Source organism: Solea solea, chromosome 10 (genome assembly GCF_958295425.1).
Source record: "Solea solea chromosome 10, fSolSol10.1, whole genome shotgun sequence".
In the NCBI taxonomy this organism is placed as follows: Eukaryota; Metazoa; Chordata; class Actinopteri; order Pleuronectiformes; family Soleidae; genus Solea; species Solea solea.
Genome location: NC_081143.1, coordinates 8,054,929 through 8,080,149, shown reverse-complemented (window position 1 = coordinate 8,080,149; position 25,221 = coordinate 8,054,929). Strand labels below are relative to the sequence as shown.

Below are 25,221 nucleotides of genomic sequence, written 5' to 3'. Positions count from 1 at the left end.
AACCAGAACTCATCCTCTGGTCCAACTCTTGCCAGCTCACCTACTTCATTAAGTCCCCTGGGAGGATGCAGTCGATGAAGCGTTTGAGCATAAGAAGCTGCGATACTCCAACTTAGCAGCCGAAGCAGAGGACAGATGCTGGAGGGTGAAGGTGCAGGTAGGATGTAGGGGCTTTGTGGCCAGCTCCACAGCAAAACTCCGGAGGAATCTAGGAGACATAGAAGACCTAGCCGACACCACTGAGAGGACCAGCCACTGGATTTGGGTCAAAAGGAGAGATGCGACCTGGGCTGCCAAGGGGAAAAACTAACCAGAGGATACACACTCAACACTGATTAACCTGTGGTGGGTCTGCCTCAGCAGAGGGTGTATTGTGATAAAAGGCCAAAACATCACCTTGGCAGCCATCTCCAGTTTATTTCCCACTGGAAGTCCTGCAGAACATTATGGATTATGACACCCAGTCCTTTATTGAAACTTAGCTTCAAACAGGTCAGAGTATCAGAGACCTTTTGAAATAAAAAGGTTCAATAACAGTCCACTATTTACTGCAGTCATTTCCAGGAGATTTCTTTTTTTCAAAACTCAGTAAATGATGTCATACGACAAACAAAACCTACTGTTTAACTGCATTTTGTCCTCCCTCTTCTCTGTGTCCATGTGTCAGGCTGGAAGTTTGGTGCTGTGTTCGGCCGCCCCGGTGCATTTCCTGCCGAGTGCGTCCATCCCGTTGCAGCTCCAGACTTCCTGTCACTGCCGCTGGACCGTAAGTCCGAGCCTCGAGGGGGAGCGGGACAGTTCGCTGTGTCTTCTGCCGTCGCTGTTGCCGTAGCGTCCACCATGGCGGCACATGAAATAGATCAAACAATTGAGGTAAAAAGGCTGCACACACACACAGTCGTCTGCCATCTCCCCGTCTGACAAAGTTGTCAGGTTGTTTTTTTCACTGTCAAACTTTTGCCTCTCAGAAAGTTTCCCTTGATGGCTTTGCTGAAGGAGATCTGGATGAAAAGGCCCTGCAGGACAGCAAATATGACATGGTGGAGTTTGCCAGGAAGTACTTCAGACAGGGACCCAGTGGGAGAGGGTGAGACGAAGAAATGATGTACACACAGGAAAATCTACGCACAGAAATCTCATGTTCAGATCCACTGGTAGAAATTAATGAAGCATATTTACACACACTCTATTCCATTTTAGTGTTACTTTCTGGTCTATCTACATTTAATACACAGCTTTACACAGTTTTAATTAATTACATGAGCTTAGATCACAAAACTTCTAAAACATGCAGGGCAGTGGGTCTCCAGGACCAGGACCGAGAAACCCTGGTTTAGATGTCAAAAAACTCCAGGGTACCGGTCAAACTCCCACCCACCATCACCCCTTATATTAATAAACGTATGCATTTAAAAAAATTAAAATCAGCTTCATCAACAACCATGGAGTAAAAATGTGTTATTTATACATCAATAATAATAATGGTTGTCTTGCATAATAATAATAATAACAACTCGTGAGGCATTAGAACTTTTTTTAATCTAGATTATCTGAATTTAATCTTAATTAGTCACTGGTTTTTTTTTGTTTGTTTTTTTATCAGTGATTCCCTGAAGAGCAAAAGCAAGAACAGAGACCCGAGAGAACCTGTTGAAATGATCAAGTTCTCAAAGGTGCCTTTCATCTTTCTATAACAAACAACGTCTCAGTGCCTTGACTCTGTGTGGTATTTGGGTCTGTTACAGTTTTCTTGATTGTTTTTCTCCTTGTCAGAATCCTCTGACTGAGTCTCTGATCGAGTTCAGTGATGCAGCCATGAACAGAGTAGCCACTGATCTCTTCTTGTGTAAGTTCTCTCCTTCTCCACCTGTCATATGATATGATTTGTGAGTTCTGGAGACAATTTTGAATTTCTCTATAAATAAAGTGTGTGCCTGGTTGTGTATTTTGTGCAGCGGCGATGCGTTTCATGGGTGATTCACCTTTACGGGGAGTGACAGAACAGGAAGTGGTCAGCACCTTCCTGAAGGTAATTACACACAACTGTTATGCAGACTATCGTCTTTTTCATAGTTTAATGATGATGTGTGCGTGTGTGTCCTTCCTTCACAGCTCATAGGAGAGTTCACGTTGATGAGGGACGAGGCTTACTGCCAGCTCCTCAAACAGCTCACGGCTAACACCAGCTCCAAACCGTGAGTGTATCTGTTGCACATCACACACTATAAACCAACACACTCTTCACTTCTCATTCCTCACCGAGTCTGTCATCCTGAGCGTGTCTGTGCTCTCTTGTTTTGTGCAGTGATAGTTGCCAACGAGGCTGGAGGCTGCTGTACATCCTGACTGCTTATCATCGCAGTTCTGAAGTCCTTAAGCCTTTCCTCCTGAAATATCTGCAGCAAGCCTCTCGCAGCGCTGGTGCACAGTATCAGGGTAAAAACACACACATTTGCTATTAAGTGATAGTTGTTTTTTTTAAGTGTGGTTGTACCAGGTACTGACATATAGTCAGAACTGCCTGAGCTGTGCGCACCCTCTGCTGGTCCCCTGCTGGTCACTTAGGGCACTTTCACTTTAAATGGAGCAGAATTTGTTTTTCCTCAGTTACTATGCTTCATTACGGCAGGTGTGAAAGCTCAACCGAACAAGCAAACTGTGGTTCACCTGAAAAAGTGGGTCTCGGTTGGCTTGTAAGTGAACCCTGGTACAGTTCACTTGCAGTGGGAGCTCCCATTGCCTCATCTGCTGCTCATACTGGGAAGCTTGTTGTGAAAAAAACAATTTAGCTGTTACAAACGTACCGTGTGAAAGTGAACCAAACCAAATGAAGGTGTGAAGGTTTTCAGTATTCCCCCTGACTATCCTGGTGTGAGCGTGCCCTTAATAAAAATCTCACCAAATAAAATCTATGCCTGTTTAAGTCTCTCCCACACCAAAGTCCAGAGAGAAAATCTGCATTTTTAGCTTGCAAGGACACCAAAGCTACACGTCTACTGCTGAGGTAACTTGGTGTCACTCAGGTAAATCTAAACAAAGGATTTAAAACAACAAAACACATTTGAACTTACTGATGGAGGCAACAGCTCAGCAACTCCTGTGTGCTGTGATGTAAAATTGATGATTTTCTCTTTGGACTTTGGTGCAGGAGAGTGAGTGTGAGTCAACAAAGAGACTCAAAACTCAGTTTCCAGTCAAAAAAGGCTGTCTAACAACGAGATAAAGCAGCAAAATGTGTTTTAAGGTATCATGAAGAAAGCATACATTGTTTAAGTGAGGCTTCTGTTAAGTGACTTAAATCTGTTATGTTTGTTATGTTGTGTCCACACTGGCAGCCCTGCCTCACCTGCCTACCCCGACCACACGTCCCTGGGGTGGGGGGGGTGCTGGCAACTCAATTCACAACCACATTTCAAAAAAAGTTTAAATCTGCTGTTACATGTTACCATAGCAACTTACATGTCACGTTCTCTGTAAATGCATCAGGCATAGCCAAAGCATGTGAGCAGAACCTGAAGAAGACGTTCCAGTATGGCGGCCGCATTGTTCCACCCAACAACATGGAGCTGAAGGCTATGATGGTCAGTGCACTGGTGGAAGACACATTCAGATCTATTATAACTTAAGAGTAAAGACACTCCTTTATGTATTAATGCTTTACCTTCACTCATGTTCGCAAAGCCCACCCTCTGATCAGTCATACCAACCAGCTCACATACAATAAGATACAAATATTGAAGATAGCAGCTCACAGGTCAAAATGCAAAACACAGTCCATATGTCTGGTCATATACCATAGTGTATTTTAATGCTACATCGTTCATTTATGTTCAGTTCAGAGAAACATTGTCTTGCAATATACAGTATTGTTGTGAAGAAGTCAAAACACAATCAAAGATAAACACTTTTTTAATCTTAAAATCTTACACAATTATCTTGGAGTTGTACCATGAAGGCCTCACTCATAGGACAACATGTCTAGTATGTGTGCCGTATGTTTACTGAATGATTTTGTGCGTCCTCAGGCGGGACGGAGTTCAAAACGCCAGCTCTTTCTCTTTCCTGGAGGAATCGAACGCCACGTGAAGATAAAAACATGCTCTGTAGGTGTTGAACTACTGTTGGAAGTTTACCAATAAAGCTATCTAAAGCTGATTTGCTGGCTTCTCATAGACACACATGCTGATGCGCTTGTGTTTTCCAGGTTGCCCTGGAGGTGATTGAAGAGCTGTGTTATGAGATGTCTTTGCACCGACTGGAAGCCATGGAGGAATATGCCATATTTTTAGTCACCAACCGAGGTGCGTTCACACACTTCTCTCTCTCTGTCACGCACTCACATTAAATGTTGAGTTAGTTCAGAGGGGTTAATCTACTCTTTGTTGCCAGTGAAGCATCTCCACTCACAGATCACATGTCAAATTGCTCTCTGGTTTCTTGCTGTGGGAGAAAGTCACTCTTGTTCGTGACTCCTGATCTGGTCGTCATGGAAAAATAACAAGAGAACAGCAGCAGCGTCTCATTTCTGATACTGATACTGAAAAACACAATCCAGTACACATGCTCCTCTCCATTTTCAAATAGAAGTGCCATTCATGTGTAGTCTCTCGATATGTGTATATCTAGATAAAATGATGCACAAAATAATGGCATTAATAAATAAAATACAGTTCATTTCATTTTTTTCTGCTTCATGAAGTTTTCAGTGCTGAAAGCCCCTACTCTCATTTCAGGCCTTGAGGCGCTCTGACGGCGCACTCTGCATTCTGTTGTTTGTTTTTCCTGCTTTAGCATTAAATAGCTCCACATGAAAACAGCTGACAGCTGCTTTCACTTCTATTCTATTCAGAAACGCAGCAGGTCACTCGGCATGTGGTTCTACAAATATTAACGTGACTTTTCGTGGATTATGACGTATGTCTGAATCTTTTATTGCGCTCTTGGGTTTTTTTGGCTATAGCCGGCCAGATACTGGTCCTGAGCACTGGACTGATAATCCTGCAGAACAGTCTTTCTCTTTTTCAAATAGGTTTTTAATACTGATCATATCACTTTGTAATGCAGCAGTCGGCCACAACATTTTGTGACTGATTTAAAAACTGAACCTAAACTTCACATCACATCATTGCTGGTTTCATTCTGTTTTTTTTGTTTTATTTTTACCTTATGACATACAGCTTTAAGCATCCTTATGTTTCACTGTACACTGTCCATCCATAAAAGAACTGCAAACACAAACAAACAAATAAACAACGCTCCTCTAGCTTATAATCAAGCAATGAAAACTCCACAGGAACAGATGCTACTAACCACCTAGCCAAATTTGAATGTCGCTAAATGTTTACAAATGAGGTTTTAAATGATGTCAAATTCAGTAACATTCTGTGCTCTGTTAAGGAGATGAACACACACAGTAACACAGGTTTGCACTGCTTTGAGCGGTATTCCTAACCTTAACTATAATCATTTAATGCCTACACCTAGCTTTTACCGCATCACAATTCAAATCTTAACAGAGAGAAATAAGGCTCTGCCTCATTAGGACCAGGTTTTGGTCTCCACGACGAAAGTCTCATCCATTAGGTTATGCGCCTGTGAGTATTTTTTCCAAAACACTACAATGAATTTTTAGATGAGTTAAAATGTCACCAAGTTGTAAAACTCACACAAACTTTTAAAAACCTTTATTTACAATGGTGTAAGTAATGGTCTGGTACAGGACACTATTTTCACTGATTAAAAACCTGTTACATGTTTTGTCTCTTTGGTGTAATTGACCTTGTGTTTTACTGTGTGTGTTCAGGTCAGAATGTGCGTCCTCTGAACAAAAACGAGTACATCTTGGACGTGGCGACAGAGGCTGAGTTAGTCGACACCAACTACAGCTTTTGGTTCAGAAGAGTCGTCTGGACGCAGGCGCTCAAGTTTGAAAATGAGCTTTGTGTTGCGATGCATTATAACCAGGTACCACAGGTGATATTACACATATCTACTGTGTGTGGGTGCATGTGTGCCCATATGTATTTTTTATTTTTTTTTGTCTTTGTAGATCCTGCCCGACTACCGGAAAGGTCTGCTAAACGTTCTGCCACATGGAAAAGTCAGCGAACAACAGTTCCACCAGATTTCCAAACTGGCAGCTTTACAGCACCGAGCCAAGGACATCATCTTCATCCCCAGCATGTAAGAAAACAAAGACAAGGAAAATAACTGAGATATTCTTTACATTTATCCCAAAGGTGAAAACTGAAACTCTGATTTTAAAGGTCAAATTATTAATATAAAAAAAGAAAACAACAACTAATGAAATTTGATGAGGACACTCTAAATTAACCGTAGGTTTGAGTGTGAAAGAGGATCGTTGTTTTTCTCTATATGTGTCCCTGTGATGAACTGGTAAACTGTCCAGGGTGTACCCCGCCTAACGCCCTTTGTAGCTGAGATTGGCACCGAACCCCCCGTGATCCTCATGGGGAGGATAAATTAGTAGAAAATGGATGGATGGAAAATTTGATGAGTAAAAGAGTAAAAAAAAAACCTGTTGCATGCAATAATCCGTGGATAAAAGGTGTTTACACATACTGTACTCAAATGTGGGAGACCACAGACACAGCACACTTTGTGACCGATTTGCAAGGTTTTAATCCTGAGAAAGCACAGACCATTCTGTTTTTCAGACTTGAGTCATGCCCTACTTCTTTTACATTTGTTTTACAAGCATCGGTGTAGTAGTTTTTGAGTAATCCTGCTATCAGACAGACAGACAAACAGACAGACTGGCTGAGATAATAAAAACATTTAATCACAAAAGGGCTAATATTTTCATGCAAAATTTCACTTTCTTTTTAAAGCTTCCTCAGCTGTTGAAGCTATTACTGTATGTTGCTTCTTGCATCTCAGTCTCTGTCCACCCCCACATGGAGCCGGCAGCAGACTCACCCAGTCGTTGAAAATGTCCAAAATCACCGAGCGAAGCCGACTCCTGTTTATCTAACCGTCTGTTTCTGTTCCCCTCTCCTCCAGACATGAACTATCAGAGTACATCGCCACACCTCTGTTCAAAAAGCAGCAACCGCAGCAGTGGGTTACCATGGTGACGCAGCACATGCAACAAGTACAGACCTTGAACCCGCACCAGGCCAGAGCACAATTTCTGGGTATGAAATTGACTGAATGTGATTTCAAACTTTACGTGCTGGTGAAGTGTACTTGCTGAACAACAATATTGAAAAATAACAATGAAAATGTATTATGTTATAACTTCAATTGAAAACATGTATTTTAGGACATTTATGAACTTTAGGAAAATGAAAACAATTTAATGTAAATATGTAGATAGCACAAAATAGCAGTGCCTGCAGCTCTTGTAATTCATAAAACCACATTTAGAAACAGATTTAAAGGGCTGATGTGATACAGTTAAAACTGTAAAACATCTGAGTATGTGAACTTTTAGGGGAGACTGTTGTGTTAACTCTTGTTTTCAAGGTAAAGAATCAACTGACTTTAACAAGATTAATTAGAATTTGCATCACATTTAAATGTAATGATACAGATTTTAATAAGAGTCTGTTCATCGAAAAGCACCACAGTTCAAGATCCTTTTGAGTTTTAATCTCTAGTATGAGTCAAGCCTCAAAAGGACTTGATCCTACACTTCCAATAATCTAACTTGACAATGTGTCTTTTATTTCACTTTTCATGCCACATCACTATCCATGTTTTTGAAATTACATTAATTTGGTTACTAACATTTTGTTGTAAGACTGTGAACTTGACATCTAAAATAAGTGGATTGTCCCTTTAACCCTCAGAACACAGAGCATTTAGGCTGTTTTTTCCCCATTACTATGTTAAAAAGTATATACAGAGGATATAAGAATGTGCAATATAGAGTGTCTTATATCCTTTTTTCAGCACAACCTATAGTTTTTTTCCATTTTCACCAACTATATAAACACACCTCAGCAAAAAGTACTCAAATTTGTTAAATGCGAATTGAACTTTACATCACACTTCAAAGTTCGCTTGGCTTGTTTCTATGAAGAAAAATAAAATAAAAACTGTGTATTTTGTGACGTCTGCACAACTACTCCCGTTCGTTTTGTTTTTTAAATATGCGATACAGTATTAATCATAACTTTCGTTGCATAACGAAAAAATGCATTTTGTAAAGACTGGTAATGGGACCTATAAACACATACGCCCCTGGGATGTCCATGTAAGGAGTTGTGTATTATTCCCATAGCAATTTACAAAGGGTTAGTAACTGACTCATGTGGTGCATCTTATCATAAAATAAAAAGGTGACTATATGTGTCCACTCTGTTGTTCAATCCTGTTTGTGTGTGTGTGTGTGTGTGTGTGTGTGTGTGTGTGCAGGCCTGGTCAGTGCGTTCCCCATGTTCGGCTCGTCGTTCTTCTACATCCACAGCAGCAGCTCCACCACCTTCTACGCCCCCTGTATTGTTGCTGTCAATCAACACGGCCTCCACTTTCTGCACAAAAACACACACGTAAGAGGACACAAACACATGCACACACTCAGAAATGTCAGCCACTAACATGACTCAGCTTATCGTCACTGAAACATGAGCCCAGAAGTAGAGTCACGTAGCTGCAGCAGACTGAAGTGTGGTGTGATGTTTGGACTCTGTGGTGCAGGAGGTGATGGTAGGGGTCCCCCTGGTGGAGGTGCAGTCCAGCCGCACCCAGAGGCCCACTGCTGGAACCAGCTACCCGTACGTAGATCTCACCTTGGGGGACATGAACACGCAGCGGGTCATTCAGTTGCAGTTGGAGCAGGTATTACACAAACAACACACACACACACAAGGAGACATTTAAAAGGCTGACAAATGCCGACAATCAGATTCAGTAGTTGTTGTAGTTGCTGTGTGTCAGCGTCCATGCTAATGCCAGTTGTGTTTGTCCACAGGGCCTGGAGTTGTGCCGAGTCATCGCCATGCAGGTGGAAAACATGATGTTGGTGCGGGAGAAGAGGCTCACTCTACCACCCAGTGAAATCACCATGTTATAAGACACACACACATGTCTGCCTTACCGTGTATAAACATAAACATACTGTCTACAGTGCTGTGCAAAAGTCTTAGGCCACTATTAGATTTGTTGTTTTAGCAATGCTATAATGACCATAACAGTATAATATTTTATCAATCACCTTATTGGAACACATCCAGAAAATATGGGTTACATGTAAAGAGAAGCAAAATAACAAATTTTTCAGTGTCTACAGGTGAGAATGTCAAGTATTTAGTGTGACCTACCCTTATACCTTTAACAATAGAACGGCCCTGGTTCTCATAAAACTGGAGTGAAACACTAATTAATGTCATTGGTAGAAACCTTTTTTGTTCTACTATTTCATGTCAAAAAAGGTCTATATATATATAAATATATGTGTTGTATGAGTTAAACTCATTGACACCTTGTTAATCTATATAAGACCAACTTTCAGTCAAATCATTGCAATACTTGGGGTGAGTCAAAATATCCATTTGGTGATATATTGTCGTCCTTCCCCGTGCAATGCGATGATCCATACACCAGGGCAAATATCGATATTTTAATGAATAAATAAAGGCGCTCTAAACTAAACAGTGCCTGCCTGTTTCACTAGTCAGGCGTCACTACTTCATGTCTCCTCATGGTGGCGCTGCGCAACTGAATGAGGGAAACTTGGGTGGAAGTTACAGGACGATGCCGGAGAAAGCTACATTAATCATATTTAGACTTTATGCACTTTGTTCTCTATGTTTTGAATAGAGAAATTCTGCACTTTTAACTTTTCACGGATATTTGTTTTCTTCAGTCAGACAGATATCCCGTCATATCGCTATACGATTGTCTTCCACTATGTTAATTATCACATAATCGTTGTATCGTGATAATATTGGTATCGTATCGTGAGGTACTCTTGAGATTCCCACCCCTATCCAATGCATATGCCAAAGATCACAGAATTTGACAGACAAAAAAACAACAAAGCTGGTGGTGCCCTAAGACATTGGCTCTCAAAGTTTGCATACCAAGTACCAGTTGAGATAATATTGACCCCACAAAATAACCCCATTATCGTCAACGTTAAACTACAGTGGTGTAAATAGGTCGAGCAAAGTTAGCTATAGCCTTTCACAGGAGGCAGATTTATTCTCAATAAGATCATTTGCTCTCTCATCATCCTCCCCTTTCCTCACATAATACTTCACACACTGGTATAGTGAAATTAATTAAGATGGAGCGAGTGATAAGGTGACTCTCATTATTATTTATTTTTATTTGTTTCATTTTCTATGCAGTCAAAATTCCTCAGCTCCACTCCAATCACATACCCTGGCGTGTACAGTAGAACAGTATTGCTGATAGTACCACCAGAGGAATGAAGGTGATGTACCACTGGTGGTACACGTACCACAGTTTGGCAATCATGGCCCCAAGACATATTTGCATGGTAGTGTATATGAAGACTACCTCTTCTTACTTTCAGGTGTGTGATGTGTGAAGCTCACACACACACACACAGGCACTCATGTGAACACATACGCATGTGTTTTGTTATTTAACTGCAATGCCTGAACACATTTGTGTCTTATTTTTCAGGTCGACGCCTTGATAATTGCACTTACTACTGTTTTCATGTATTTTACATTAAATGTGGTTTGTCTGTATCAAAGGGTTAGGATTAATAATGTACCGTGAGGAAGCATCACAGGCCTGTGCCTTCTCATTACAGTGTTTTATAACTCATATGTTTATTTTTTATTTTTTTTATCAATATGCTTGACTGTAAAACTTGATTGGTGTAAACCATTGTTGTATTCAACCAATGTTAATGTGCTTATTTTTTTAAAGAAAACTTGAAAGCGATATGAGCACTTCTGCTTTTTTTGTTTGTTTTTTCAACAGTTATTGTTAAATCATTAATCAACAATAAAATCAATGTGGCAATATTATTTTAAAGCTGTAGTGCGCAACTTTTAATATAAAAAAAAAAATATATTTGACATTTTAATCATTGTCATATGAAGTCGCATAGTGTTGATTAAGCCCATTGGCTCCACATGGCTGAAAACACCAAGAAGCACTCATGAAAAGTTTCAGAAGTGGATTCTTCTGCTGAAAATACCCCTGGGTGTTTAGTAGCAGTTTGCAGTTGTGGGCGACGGTGCCTCAGTGGTACAGCGAGTCAACTGAAAGGTTGTGGCTTTGATTCCTGGCTCCACTAACCCTAACACCCATTATTGAAAATACATGCCCAACCAACAGTGTTCCCCTAAACAACTGCCTGGCAGTGTTTTGATAATTACTCATTAGTCCACACAGGAGGTACCAGGCTGGAGCTTCAAGCTGTATAAGAATGAAATTGCATAACTAAATGCTCTAAAATAATCAAGGCTATTACATTTATTGTATTTACTTTTAATATTCATCAATGTCATTATAATTATTATCATCATTATTTTATTATTATTTGTATTATTATTATTACTGAAGTAAATAAGTTATTAGTGAGACAATATTAGCAGTAGTCTGGGCTGCCAATCTGGGTTTCTGTGTCCTCCTATGGACGTGCAGGACATTTGATAGCCACGCCCCCAAACTGGGAGATCACGAGTGAGCATGCGCAGATACGGGGCAGGTTACACGAGTTTATTTTAGACGGGCATTGATGGTGTAAACTGACCGTGGTAGTTTCAAACCTCGTTACTAACCATTCTTTGACTTCAGGACGCTCCAGAACCGAGTGGAAACCACGTTTCTGGTGTCCCGCGGTGTGGAATTTGTGTGACATGTGAAATGTTGCTGCGTGGTTTGTCCGTATATCCAGGCGGCGACGAACAGACCAAGCCTGGCTAGCGTGGCTAACTAGCAGCTCGGCTAGTTTCCGTTAGCCTCCCTGCTGGCTGAGTGTGCTGTATTATCGACGCAGCCTTTATCGCAGCTCCGCTGGTCACTCTTTGTCTGGTAATACAATCTTAAAGCTCTAAAGTTTCAAACGTGTCTGCTGTTTAGTGCCACGGAGCAACTTGGCTTATGCTAGCTACATATGGACCCTGTGTGAGAGCGAGCTAATGCCCCTTTGAGCTACCGTTATCCAACATTCAGTTTGACAACCAGTCCGTTGACCTTAACCAGTCAGTTAAACCGGTTCTGAAATGCATCGCTGATACGTGCTGTATTTTGGTTAAGAGCACACGTCGCACACACCAGGCATATTGTTTGGCTGACATGGCATCCAGCGGATACTCTGACCTGAGGGAGAAGCTGAAATCCACGACGCCACACAGAGACGAGTACAAAAATAAATACGTGGACAGCACGAGTAACGGCAGCGGGAAAGGTCGAAAACGAAAATACCGGGAGTCCGACGACGAGGAGTGTGAGCACAGCGATGACAGCGCGGAGGTCCGTGAGCAGGAGGCCCGCCGGGTGAAGAGCAGCATCCAGCAGAAGAACATCTTCACACCCGAGGAGTGCGCCCTGATTGAGGAGAAGATCGACGATGTGGTCACCAAAGCAGAGGCTGGTTTGTACCGAGAGCACACTGTGGACAGGGCCCCGCTCCGTAACAAGTACTTCTTCGGGGAGGGCTACACGTATGGAGCCCAGCTCGAGAAGCGTGGACCGGGCCAGGAGAGGCTGTACCGCAAAGGAGAGGTGGATGAGATCCCGGGTTGGGTTCATGAGCTGGTGATTAAGCGGCTGGTGTCCGATGGAGTGGTCCCTGAAGGGTTTGTCAACAGTGCAGTCATCAATGATTATCAGCCGGGTGGCTGCATCGTGTCACACGTGGATCCTCTGCACATCTTTGCACGGCCAATTGTTTCGGTGTCCTTCTTCAGTGACAGTGCTCTCTGCTTCGGCTGCCGCTTCCAGTTCAAACCCATAAGAGTGTCTGAGCCAGTGTTTGTGTTGCCTGTGAAGAGAGGCAGTGTCACAGTACTCAGGTGACTCTTTACTTGTTGTTGTCATCATGTGTTTATTGAATTACTGGATGTTCTGTAGTTTTTCACACTTGAAACTTGATTTTCTTTATCATTTCCTCAGTGGCTATGCGGCAGATGATATCACCCATTGCATTCGGCCCCAAGACATCAAGGAACGGCGTGCAGTCATCATCCTTCGGAAGTGAGTCATCATACTTGAACCCCAAATATGTCAGTGGTACAAAAATCACTGAATCAGTAGCAACTGGATTTCTTGAAGGTGTTTCTCCTCTCATCCAAGACACTAAAGTTCTGAAAGTTTGTGGTGAAACCCAGGATTTTATGTCAGTTATGTTTTTTGAAATCTTACTCTGATCCTTGTGTTCCTCTTCCCTTTGCCAGGACCAGACCTGATGCTCCTCGTCTGAGCTCTGACAGCCATTTAAGCTTGTGTCCTGTAGAGAGACCCGCTCCTCTGAAAGCCAAACGCTCTCATCGCAAATCAGACCCTGGTGCTGCACACAGGTATACACGTCTACAGATGAAATGAAACTCTTCATATGATCCCATTTTTACCTAACATGGAAACATAATTAACTAACTTATATTTTTTATATATATATATATATATATATATATATATATATATATATATATATATAATGTGTGTGTGTATATAAATAAATATATATACACATATGCACACACTCACCTTTTTGCTAACAAAACAGAATGGGTTGTGGCTTTTGTTTTTCCCAGTGGCTTTCCCTGTGTAGTGGAATGGAAACTACTTATCAAAAGGGAAAATAGAGCCAAAGATGGAGAGTGATAGTAAGTGAGGCAAAACATAAGTGAACCTCAGAAAGATCTGCAGTCAGACTTGAACAGAAACTCAGCACTGAACTTATCCACTGGGGACAGCTTGGGGTGGTGGTGGGTGGCTGTGTTGGGATGGAATTAAATTGATTTTTCTCTTTTTTTTTTTTTTACGGTTCATTGATGCTGCAGATTTGTCCCTGAAGTCTGACGAAAATGGTCTCAGACTTTAGGACTCGACCATCTACACATCTTACCTTCACACTGCTTTTCTTAGTCTGACTTTTAATCTGTACAAACAAAAGTCCAGTATGGTTTAAGGCATTATATAATTTACAAAATATTATCATTGATCACATTTGCATAAAGGACATGGATGCAAAAACAAATGAAGCAGCGTAGAGTCAGTAAACATGTAATAAAGGGTGATCCAAATTTGATTTAATGACTCTGTCTCTTCCTCTTCCACCAGGCCGAGGGTTCTGGAGATGGACAAAGAAGAGAACAGACATCCTTCACTTTCCCATCATCGACGTCACAGCAGCAGCTCAGAGAACTCCTGGGGGCGTGGTCAGGACTATGACAAACACCGGGAGAGTTCAGGGCGCAAAGTCAAAATGAGACGTCATTGAGCGGTCACTCACACACATAAATATTAATTACTATTCTTTCATCTATGTCAGTATTCTGTTCATTGGTTAGTCATTTTCTAGCTTCAGTTCTAGTCTGACACTAGGAGCACTGTCATCCTACTGTCTGCATTTTGATTTAGGTCTGGATCAGCCTGAGTGTATATTTGTTTCTTGGCAGATGAAGCTGGCATCTCTGCTACACATTATATAATTACTTACTTCGAATAGACTTGGTTCTTAACCTTTTCTATCACCTTAAATTAAACATCTTTTGTTTCTATGTTCATAGATTTTAAAAAGAATGGCATGTATTTTTTGTAACCAAGATGTACAGACCTTAAAAGCTAAAAGGAAGGTGTACGTATGGACTTGTACAAAAGAAAACCTGACCTGTAATCTAACTTGTTATAATGTACAATACATTTGTATAGTCTTTGACTGGGTGAAATTTTATGGAGACTGGAGCTTTTTTTAAAGTTGCACATACATCTTTGATTCATACATTTAGTGTGCCATCTCCGATCTTTTGTCACAGTTAAAGTAACTGGAAGGTGTCCGGTCGTGCTTCCTGTGTCATGATTTGGTCTGACTGGGCGGCTCTTCTTGAAATATGGTTTATCAACTAAACTGATGCTTTATGGGATGATGAAATACTCAGGCCTTGTTTAAAACTCTTGTTTCAGTCTGAAGTTGCAATACCTTCTATAGTGACAGACTCAGTGCTGTTGATGTTCTTTTTGAACCAAATTATTTCTTGGTCATATCAGGTAATCTTTGAGCTAAGCTGACCCTTTAAAGTCTGTAAACACTTGACTTGGCAGAGAATGCATTTGCATATGTGTTTGTCCTGGTACTTGTTAGAAGCCAGTTAATTTCTAAAACAGGATGGATGTTTGTTTTTTTGACACTTTGAGTTGAACACATTGACATAAATTTAAAGTAATCACTGGATCTCTTGTGACGTAAATGGGTCACCAACTTTTTGGTTAGGTGTAGCAGATAAGTTGGGGTTATCAAGTTTTATTAGTTTTACTTTATTTTTTTTAATTGTCCTGGCATGGAAGAATAATGCAGAAATCGTCTCCAGAGTATGATTTCCCCTTCCATATTGAGCTGGATGTCGGAACGAGCAGGAAGAGATTCCAGTTGCAATGTTTATTCACATCAATTACCCATGAAGACACATTTGCTAATAAATGCAGTGGCTTTACCTGACAAGTGTAACTTGTTTATATAGAATGTGTAGGATGTGACATTAGTTGAACACATTTTGTAGGCTTTTGGTAAAGATCAAGCAGTTATAGTTTTGTTTTTCCCCCAAAAATCTCCAGCTGACCTAAGCTCAAGCACATCTTTATAACAGTGTATACTGTACACAGCACATTATAAGCTGGTTGTTCATACAGTGTACACTCACTGTATTATCCAAGTCATGTTCTTGGTTTTTTTGTTTTGTTTTTTGTAAATGCCCTCAGCTCATACCCACCCACTGAAAAGGTTTTCATGTGTTTGCTAACTGTTGAAATTTAACTTCCGTGGCACCTTACTGAGTGAAGTTAACTATTTTTTAAAAAGATTAATTGAATAACAGATTTCAAATATCAGTTACATGTTAAAATAATTAGGTTTAAAAAAATCCTGCTGCTGACGATCACGATAAAATGCAAAGTGTATACCCAGTAAATCCCTTCAAGTGTCTCTTTGAAGCACAACCACTGGGTCAGTGGAAAGGAAAAGCTTAAGTAAAGAGTGGTCAGTTAATGTATATGACCCAAATATGAGACTTGTATATGGGTAGCAAGTTGGTGACAACAATCAAATGCATAGTACTAACTACTAAAGATTATTTTCATAATCGATTAATTTGCTAATTATTTTCTTGATAAATCAAGTAGTTGTTTGGTCCAGAAAATGTTTATCAGTGTTTCTCATACCTGGAAATGATCGTTTGATTTGTTTGTTATATGGAACAAATAATCCAGAGAATATTCATGTTTAAGGAGCTGGGTAAAAAGATAGCTTGTTTTAATCATTGAAAAAACACTAAAACTGATTGATTATCAAAATAGTTGACGATTTATATAGTAATAAAATAAATATCTAATAATTGTAGCAGTCAATCATATGATGAGAAATTAACTATTCAGCATTAAACATAAAGGATTATTAGACATTTACCACGTTTTCAAATGAACCGTTTCTTCAATCCAATTTCAAGTTGTAGCCAACTTCATTATTTACTAGGAATGAAGAAAAAAAGGATGTTGTTGCTGTAGCTCCGGAGCTAAATGCTGGGGGCGCTAGTGCACTTTGTGCATGAACCGCATTTACTAGAAGAATAAGTCAACAGCAGCTGTTAGCTCTCTGGTTGAACTATATTTAGCGACTTGGCGATAGTTGTAGTTCGTGCAATTGATGAAAAGGTATCGAAAGGCGTATTTTGACAAACCCTGATGGTTGTGGACCAGGCTGTTGAACTTTTCTCCGCACTGAGTGGTAAGTACAGTATGTTAGAGAGTGTTCAGGTAGCTGTCAGTGACTGCTAATGTAGCTGGCTAACTTCACTTATCTGACGTCACACGAGCTTTTCGTCCTTTTGCTGCTCTTCGTGCTGCAATAGCTCACTTTACCCTGGTCATGTCTGCTAACTGAGTGTGTATATCATATGTCACTGTAATGTTATCGATTCCTGAGGTTAAATCTGCATCCTGAATGGAAACCAAACACTGGAGATGAGGCGATACCAGCACTAGGGGAAAAGTCAGCAGGTGAATGTTGGAATATATCTGTCAATAGTCCAGTCAGGAGGATGATTAGACTTATTTTTATATCATAACATGAGATAGATAGTTCCAGTTTAACACATTAACAGCAGGTCTGCGGATTCAGTGCTGCCATTCTTGCCATTACAATAAAGGCCTGCAGCCAACACGCTTCATAATTAAGTAAAATAAGTTTATTGTCTCATACAGAGCCCCTAAAACAACAAACTGGTGGTGTATTAATTGTGATTGCACAATACAAATATAAAATTAAATAAATTTTTTCATAATCGATTAATTGAGTCTTCTAATTTTGCTCCATATAGCAAAGAAACAAAGCAAGTACATTAAAAAACATAAATTCCAGGTTTGGTAAACACTTTCGTGATCAACAATCAACAATGATCAACATTTTCGGACCAAAGAAGTACTCCATTTTATCGAGAAAAACATTCATGTATGAAAATAATCATTAGTTGCAGCCCTACAGTGATCAATAGCATTATGACTGATTGACACTATATTCCAAACTGTTGTTGAGTGGCACATGTATGTCCCAATAAGCTACCTTTTACCTCTTCTCCTATCATAAACTCAACCTGTACTGAAATCTCCCTCAGATGATAAAGGAACTAACATTGAGCAGGGAAGTGCACTCTGCTCTGGTGTCTCATTTGTCTCCTCTGTGCAGTACGTGCCACAGACATTTGTTGTGGTGTAACTTAACTGGGGAAGTTCAGGTTGTTTTATATTTGATCCAGCCACCCAGTGTGACTCAGACATGTATTTGGACTATAAATAGAACATGCTTCCATTCTCAGGACCTTGTTTCTCTGGCAAGGAGAGAGAGGACATGTACAAACTGCATTGAGATGACTTTGAGTTATTTGTTTATGGGTTTCAGGTGCCAGGAATTAAAAAAGCACATTGCATTTGTAAAGTTTTGAGCAAAATAAAAATTATTTTTTAACTATATCACACATACTGACTTGTAGAATGTGTCCTCTAGTGAAAATCTGAAAGCAACACTGTAAGTTTTGTGGATGTGCTGTTATTTTTGCAAACAGACCACAGTAGAATCGGATATTTAATGACTACTAAGTCTTTTTAAACCTAGTTTCAGCATTACTTCGTCTCTGGTTATTATTAATTCACCAAACTTACAATATGCAAGAGCATTTTTTTCCGGTGCAGGGTGGAGGCACTGAGTCAGCGAGCCATTAAAATTATTTTGAAGCAGCTATTTAAAGGATAAAAATGCAGAATCAATTTGTAGTTTTCCCTCTTGACCAAAAAAAAAAGTTCATGATTTTAGTTTTGCTGTTTTAGATCTGCTCAGACTGATAGATACTCCCCAAATAGGCCTTTGTAACCACTGATATTTTTCCCCCTAACCAAAATCCCATTTGTTGGTAATAACATTAACAATGGTTGCATTCCATTTGGCTGAATGTGGGACAGAGCCGCCCTTAATGCTATTATTTCAGCATGTAATTTTCCTTCTATGACAACACGAACGATAACGATAACAAACGATCTGGTGAGAAAAATAGGAAATCAGTATTTCCCTCATATACAAGAAGCCAAGAAAAACATTTTCACAGCATGGCAACCAACTGTAATCATAAGAGGAAGGCATTTTCTAATTATCAAATTAAAAAGACATTATGATGCCTTGTTTAAAAGAAAAAAAAATATGAACCCAGATGCATTGTGTTTATTTTTGCTGATCCTGCAACATAGTGGGTTGTTTACCCAAATTAAATGTTTTATGATGTCACTTCCTCTCACACACAGATTATTCATGCGTTTATAAATTTTTTAGAGATACCTTACTGTCATGTCTTGTTACTTTCTGCTCACCTCAATTTATGCATTCTCTCTTCTGAAGGCTAACCACAAAAAGGAAGAAATGAACTTCCAGGGTAGTCGGAGGCGAGGAGAGGATGGCATTGCCATGGTGATAGACTTCCTGCTGTCAAATGCCCGGCTGGTTCTGGGAGTTGGTGGGGCTGCCATGTTAGGAATTGCTACCCTGGCTGTGAAACGTGTGAGTGTTTTTCAGGTTGTTTGCACCACACAAGTGCTTTCTTGAATATTTTAATATGGTAAAATCTTCTGCATTTGAAAAACATGAATTACAACAAGTTGCAACCAATACCTGCAACCAAAAATGCATAAATTCTTCCTGTAGTTTTGGCATTACATTTTATTTTGCTGGCCAATTTGCACTCACAGTACCCCCTGCTGGACAACTTGTTAATTACTTAAAAAAGTCTGTTGCATTTCTAGGCTGGATATTTTAAACTTGAATAGATTTTTAATGTTCAAGCTTGAACTATCACCTATAACTGTACTATTGAGTGTGTAGTCATAATAAATTAAAAGTGCATTAATGTAACTACTTTGGGGTCAATTTGTCATCAATATTTTTAACGAGAGATCCACATTATATACAATTTACAGCATAAGTAACCAAGCAAAATTGGTATGGGAACTGAAATATCCTGGAATGAATCCATACTGAAATATACTAAATCAAATAGAAAATTTAATAGAATCAGGATCTTGTGAATCAGAATCGATTCAGGGAATCATATCCACCCCAAATTGTAACGATGAGTGTTTGCGTTTAGCTGATAGAGCGCGCTGGCCGTGCAGCCGATGATGAAAAGGTGGAACAGAAGATGGCTGAAAGTTGGGAGGAGTTGAGTTTGGTGTCCGCCTCCCCCACACTGATCACAAAGGGCATAGAGGGTGTGGTGATGAAACATGTTGCTAAGGCCGCCAGACAGCAGAAAGGTAGGTAACATTTTAAAAGGTATAAAAGGTAAAAGGTATATTCTTATCATCATTGTAACCCTTCACAGCTGTATTTAACCTTTGTCGCCATCAGATGACCTATGTCAACAACCCCAGATGTCCTCTCTGGAGGTGTCCAAACCCGAGTCCAAGACCAAGAGGCTCCAGCTGTGTGTCCTCAGTTTGCAGGTACACTCTGACATTTCAGCTGTGAGCTCTTGAAGAGACAGATTATCCATTCAGTCCCAGCAGCTGCTGTAAGGAGCTCTGCTTGGTGTTGGCTCATTCATTTATGCATGTGTAACGTGTTTTGCAAAGCACAGTCCTTAGGGGATACACATTGTTATTCACTGTTTAGGCTGCACAGAGCCCCAAGAGCCTTAAATAATCAAAATACAACGTGCACTTGTGCACTGACTGTATGGTAGAAGTCAAAGAAGCATGAAACAGCTTTGTGCTTCTGTGCAGGGAGGTTGTGACTGTTCTGTGATAACTACATGAAATAATTTGTTCAATGGTCGCAGAGCGGTTGCAAATGTTTGACTGGACATAAGAGGGTAATTGGAAGAATGTGATTTGCCTTTAAATAAAGCTTGAGCAGATGATCTTGTATGAACAGTTGTGCATCTCTGGAATGCAGATTATTTAGAACAGTTGAAACAATCCGAAAATTAGATCTTTCCCTGTCAAACTTGTAGTTAATTTCATACTAAAATAAAAGCAAAAATCAAATTTAAAATGATGTCAAAGGGAATTTTTTTTTTTTTTTTTAAAGTCTGGTTGTATAAGGTACAGCCACATAGTCAACACTCAATGTGCTGTGCCTGCCCCCATCATGCCATCAGCCTGTTGCTGTCGTTATTTGCTTTCATTCAAAATATGGCTGCCAGCAAAAACACAAGGCAAAACAGACTACATATACAGCTATTTGTCACAGTTGGACAACATCTGACTGGAAACTGAATTTGTCAACTGCTCCCTTTCCATACCAAAGTCCATAGAGGAAATCAGCAATTTTACATCATGGCGCACAGGAGTTGTTGGTCCACTGCTGCCTCCATCACTAGTGTCAAATGTGGAATTTCTGACTGATCCTGCAGTCATATTTACCTAAAGAATGCAAACTTTCCAAACATGGTGGCAGTAGATTAGCAGCTCCTGTGCTCCCACAAGCTAAAAGCAAATATTTTCTTACTGAGCTTTGTAGCAGGAGAGTTGGCAGTTTAAAAACTCCACTTTCCAGTCAGAGAAGAGATGAGATAAAGTTGTAAATATATTCTGATAGATATCATAGACTTAGGCAGCGATTTTACTAGACAAGCCTTTTAAATTCGTTTTTCATGTGTAGCTGCTGTGCAGATTAGATTCTGAGGTTAATTTGTGTTCAGCAGAAAACATCGGGGGGTTCACCTAAGGTTTACTGTCATCTTGGTGTCAGTGGTTTGTACAGGGACTGACTTGTTCTGCTTCTGTCAACTGTGTGTAGGAGCGTCTGCAGCAGTACTATCACACAAGAGCAGCACTATCTCCACCTGAGATCCTGAGAGCTCAGTCTCTGGCTCTGGACATCTGCACTGAGATCCAGGGCTTTCTGCACAGCCGACAGCCTGACATGCCTCTGGGAGAAATGAGTCTTGGTGGTTCTCTTCTTGACGACATGCAGGTACAAACACAACCACACTCAAAAATGTAATGTTCTTAAGCAAGATGTAATACAAGTGCCACCTGGGTGTCTTGTGTGTGTTTAGGTGGTCACTGCGGACCACGCCTGTCTGCTAGTTCCTCTGCAGCTGGAAGCTTCTCTCTGGCGTCTCATTCCTGGAGAAGAAACACTGCTCACACACCCGCTGCACTGGATGGTCCGCCGGGTTAATCTAGAATATTTTCCCAGAGGAAGGAGCTACTGGGACAGGTGATCATACTTGGGATGAAAAAAAGCATTTTATCGCAGTTTCAGAAATAATCTGCATCCATAGGAAAATGCCTCATTTGTAAATGATAATAAGTGCATAGTACATGGCTAACTTGCATGTACTATGCTCTTGCTTATCTTGACATCCCTGCACAAATACTATATGTGTAATCCTGTAACAGCAGCTTTATCAAGTCATATCGGAACTTCACAAATGTGTATTAGTATGTGTGTATGTGTGTATAACGTATGAAACATAAACATACTTACTCTCTAACTAACATACTAAATAACATACTCTCTGAAACTAGTCTTTCCTTGTGTCTCGTAGGTACCTGGTGGGCGGTTACTTGTCTGCAGAAGCTGTTGTGAACATGTTTAGTAAAGCTGTCATGGACAGTATAAACTGGCCGTCAATCAGCAGCACAATGGACTGTCTCGTCAGCCCTGTACCGGGAGGACCAGACCTGAGACTAGAGATAAGGTGCGTGTCTTCTTGAACATGACTATTGTTGATTGTTTTTGTTGACTTTTGTTATTTTATTTAGTCACAGTAACTTTTTTTTTGTATAATGTGCATGTAAAGTGCAGCCTCTCTATCTCTCTCTTCGTCTTTCTAATGCGCTTCCATAACTTATGTGTTGTATATCTGTCTTTTAAAATGGCATTACTTATACTTATATACATAGTTCATCCATGCAGCAGCTGTGTTGTGTTTAGTTCATGCAGGCAGTTAAAGGAGCACTTCAGGTTTAATTTTTAGCACTGGAGTCTATCTCTGAAACTTTGAGTGCTTGTTTTCAACTTCAGCTGCTGTATGAATGTTTGCTCAGCTGTGATGTATAATACATCACTCTTTATCCAGGGTGGGAACATCACCACAGACATGGAAAACCTGCTATACTGAGAGAGAGAGTCACACAGGGAGAGTTGTGGAGCTGGCTTAAAATCCTTGTTAAGTGACACACCCCACAGGAAAATGTGTTAGTAACTACCTTACTAAATTTGAGTGATTTTAAAAAAATAAAAAAAGATTAGGTTTTCTGGTCTACCTGCTCAAGTGGGGACCAGAGTCTGCAAACGTCGTGGTTCATCAGTGTTTGTACAGAATATTAATGTAAACGCTCCGTTAACAACACATCTAAATAGCGCTAGTTTAGCAGCAGTCCTCCCCCCTCTCTTCCTAAGCAGCACCTGCAGCCTCACAGCAGGAGTCTGCTCCTCTTTCTGTTCTTCTCTACTTATTTTCTTCATCTTTAGGTGATTTTACATCAAGTGTCAGAGCTTTTCTGTGTGTTTTTACATCCAGGTAAGGCACATTTGTGGAAGACATCTCAGCTAGCTGGTAAAACAAAGGCAGTAGTTTAGGAGCAGATGCAGTGATTCAGAAGTGAACGGGAATCCGCAGTTAAAGGCTTCTGTGTGTCATGAAGTCATATGTTTATGACTACTAGAAAGAAACCGTTTTCAGTTTTAACTTCATAATTCTTTACTCTACAGATACATTTTTTTTTTGCATGTTCTCAGCCACTATCTTCTAATGTGTATAATCTGTGAAGACAAGAAATGTCGAATTTGTTTTACTGAATCTTTGATTTGACAGTGATCTGAAGGTAGTGGAGGTTTTTGTACACCCTAAACCCTAAACTATTGCTCCTCTGTTTTAATTGGTTCATGCACTGAATGTTCTCGAGTCTAAATAATAAGTCTTTCATATGCTTTAACATAAAATAGTGCAGTATGATTTAAAAGAATGGTATTAATATGGTCATAAGAGGCACACAGAGAGGCAGGAGGTCCATGTTTATCTCAATAACCTTTACCTTTCTAATAATTATTTTTTCTCTCACTCTTCAGGCCTCGAAATGAAGAAGGAGCAGTGAGCAGTGATGATCCCTTGTTCATCACCATGTTGCCTCTGTTGAGGCAGGAGGATGTTGTCCTTACAGCCCAGCCTGAGCTCACCTCTCCCTGGGTCAACGCGTGGCACCTGTCTTTATACCCTTGGGAAACACAGCGTTTGGCCCAACTGGATGCCACTGATGACGGCTCCCGCAAACAAACACTTAAAATCTTAAAGGCAGTTTGCAGACTGAACCCAGCGCTGCGGCCGCTTGAATCTGCCCCGCTGGCCAATCTCATCCTTCACCTCAGTGACAGTGAGAGCGACTGGTGCCAGACCAGCCTGGATATAAGATTTCAGCAGTGTATCACAGAGCTGATCGGATACCTCGAGCAAGGGGTGTTACACAGTTACTTCAAACCAGCTGTCAATCTGCTGAGCGGCTTGTCAGAGGACCAGGTGGACCAGATGGGCTTCATGCTCTACTGCGCTGTGTCAGAGCCTGAAATACTGCTGATATAACTCACTGTGCACACACTTTATTTCTCAATCTCTGACACAGGGATCAAAGGCTTTATCTTTTATGATCCATGGTGTTTGGTGTAAGACAAAGACGTATTCTTCCTTCTCACCCCATTTAGCCTCTCCATCTGGCATTGTTGTTAGGTAACAGGGTACAGTTTTGATGACAAAATGGCAGCAGGCACCGTGGACTGATCTGTGCACTAGAGGAGGAGAGGCCACACGGACGGTGCAGATGTGAATGTGATAAACACATTCAAGGAGACATGGCAAGGAAAGGAGCTGTGGAAGTGTTAATCAGATGTTTGAAATGATGCATCGGGATGTGTGTGTGTGTGATCATGAATCCAATCCACACACTACAGCAAGATCTACTGTCATTTGTCTTCATATGAAGTGAGTCGGCAAAGTTCAGGATATCTATTAACAGCAGGGAAAGTTTATTGCTTGAGTTTTCCTTTTAATTAGTGCAACTCTGCATCATTTATCTAAAGCTCCTTTAATATATTATAACTATGCAGAAAAATAATTAAGAGAAAAAAAACACCAGGATTTGCTGCATTTGTTATAAACTGTTCTGTGTAACTGAGTTTGGCTCATTTAACTCAGCCTTTATATTGTTTCATATTGAAGGTTTAAGTGTGCAGTATTTTTGTCTGGTTTAATGTTTGGATGGCCAATATTATTTTGGGTCAATTATTCCTGTAAATTGTACTTAAAGTGGCCTAATATTTAAATGCAGTTGCTTTTAAATAAGAATAAATGTGAGTGTGTGTGAGAGATTTTCTGTGATTGAAGAGTGAAACTACAAATAAAAATGAAAGCAATTGTTTAGATTCTCACTTTGTTGCTCCAAATAGTTTTTCTGCAGTGGACCTTTCATCACAATGTTGTTTTTTTTTTAACTCTGCAGCTTTATTGGTTGAGCAACAGATTCTCTAAACAGCTTAATGGATGCATACTAACATGTGACAATGACCTTCAG

General features: G+C 40.3%; 3 protein-coding genes across 4 annotated transcripts in view; all 3 read left to right on the top strand.

Moving 5' to 3' along the window:
• LOC131467644 (unconventional myosin-XV-like) overlaps window positions 1–10,887 on the top strand; it is a 51,269-nt gene extending 40,382 nt beyond the window's left edge. The window contains exons 54-69 of the mRNA XM_058641669.1: window positions 668–873; window positions 969–1,087; window positions 1,604–1,673; window positions 1,774–1,846; window positions 1,956–2,029; window positions 2,113–2,195; window positions 2,306–2,436; window positions 3,487–3,581; window positions 4,026–4,103; window positions 4,205–4,301; window positions 5,804–5,964; window positions 6,050–6,183; window positions 7,024–7,157; window positions 8,383–8,516; window positions 8,665–8,805; window positions 8,939–10,887. Of these exons, the coding sequence (XP_058497652.1) occupies window positions 668–873; window positions 969–1,087; window positions 1,604–1,673; window positions 1,774–1,846; window positions 1,956–2,029; window positions 2,113–2,195; window positions 2,306–2,436; window positions 3,487–3,581; window positions 4,026–4,103; window positions 4,205–4,301; window positions 5,804–5,964; window positions 6,050–6,183; window positions 7,024–7,157; window positions 8,383–8,516; window positions 8,665–8,805; window positions 8,939–9,040 (1,832 nt within the window). The 3' untranslated portion in view covers window positions 9,041–10,887. The remainder of the gene's footprint in view (window positions 1–667; window positions 874–968; window positions 1,088–1,603; window positions 1,674–1,773; window positions 1,847–1,955; window positions 2,030–2,112; window positions 2,196–2,305; window positions 2,437–3,486; window positions 3,582–4,025; window positions 4,104–4,204; window positions 4,302–5,803; window positions 5,965–6,049; window positions 6,184–7,023; window positions 7,158–8,382; window positions 8,517–8,664; window positions 8,806–8,938) is intronic.
• Window positions 10,888–11,652: 765 nt separating this feature from the next.
• On the top strand, window positions 11,653–14,848 carry alkbh5 (alkB homolog 5, RNA demethylase). The gene is made up of 4 exons (XM_058641555.1): window positions 11,653–12,968; window positions 13,069–13,149; window positions 13,350–13,472; window positions 14,236–14,848. Exons 1-4 carry the CDS (start codon window positions 12,250–12,252, stop codon window positions 14,393–14,395), a joined length of 1,083 nt encoding a protein of 360 aa, XP_058497538.1. The 5' UTR covers window positions 11,653–12,249; the 3' UTR covers window positions 14,396–14,848.
• A 1,839-nt stretch (window positions 14,849–16,687) lies between these two features.
• mief2 (mitochondrial elongation factor 2) lies at window positions 16,688–25,078 on the top strand. Of its 2 annotated transcripts, none has more exons than XM_058641667.1 (8): window positions 16,688–16,891; window positions 19,049–19,207; window positions 19,794–19,959; window positions 20,054–20,148; window positions 21,446–21,622; window positions 21,708–21,871; window positions 22,203–22,355; window positions 23,729–25,078. In XM_058641667.1, the coding sequence occupies exons 2-8, from the start codon at window positions 19,070–19,072 to the stop codon at window positions 24,234–24,236; spliced, it is 1,401 nt and encodes a 466-aa protein (XP_058497650.1). In that variant the 5' UTR covers window positions 16,688–16,891; window positions 19,049–19,069; the 3' UTR covers window positions 24,237–25,078. The 2 variants fall into 2 exon arrangements, with proteins under 2 accessions (XP_058497650.1, XP_058497651.1); XM_058641668.1 differs by lacking the exon at window positions 16,688–16,891 and adding an exon at window positions 16,920–17,163.
• Window positions 25,079–25,221: the final 143 nt, after the last annotated feature.

Bases quoted from the DNA above. Each gene is read 5' to 3' on its own strand.
- alkbh5 (XM_058641555.1), top strand. From the start codon at position 12,250: ATGGCATCCAGCGGATACTCTGACCTGAGGGAGAAGCTGAAATCCACG. The intron at 12,969-13,068 runs GTGACTCTTTAC...TCATTTCCTCAG, and splicing joins GGCAGTGTCACAGTACTCAG to TGGCTATGCGGCAGATGATA. The intron at 13,150-13,349 runs GTGAGTCATCAT...TCCCTTTGCCAG, and splicing joins GCAGTCATCATCCTTCGGAA to GACCAGACCTGATGCTCCTC.
- mief2 (XM_058641667.1), top strand. From the start codon at position 19,070: ATGAACTTCCAGGGTAGTCGGAGGCGAGGAGAGGATGGCATTGCCATG. The intron at 20,149-21,445 runs GTACACTCTGAC...AACTGTGTGTAG, and splicing joins TGTGTGTCCTCAGTTTGCAG to GAGCGTCTGCAGCAGTACTA. The intron at 22,356-23,728 runs GTGCGTGTCTTC...CTCACTCTTCAG, and splicing joins GACCTGAGACTAGAGATAAG to GCCTCGAAATGAAGAAGGAG.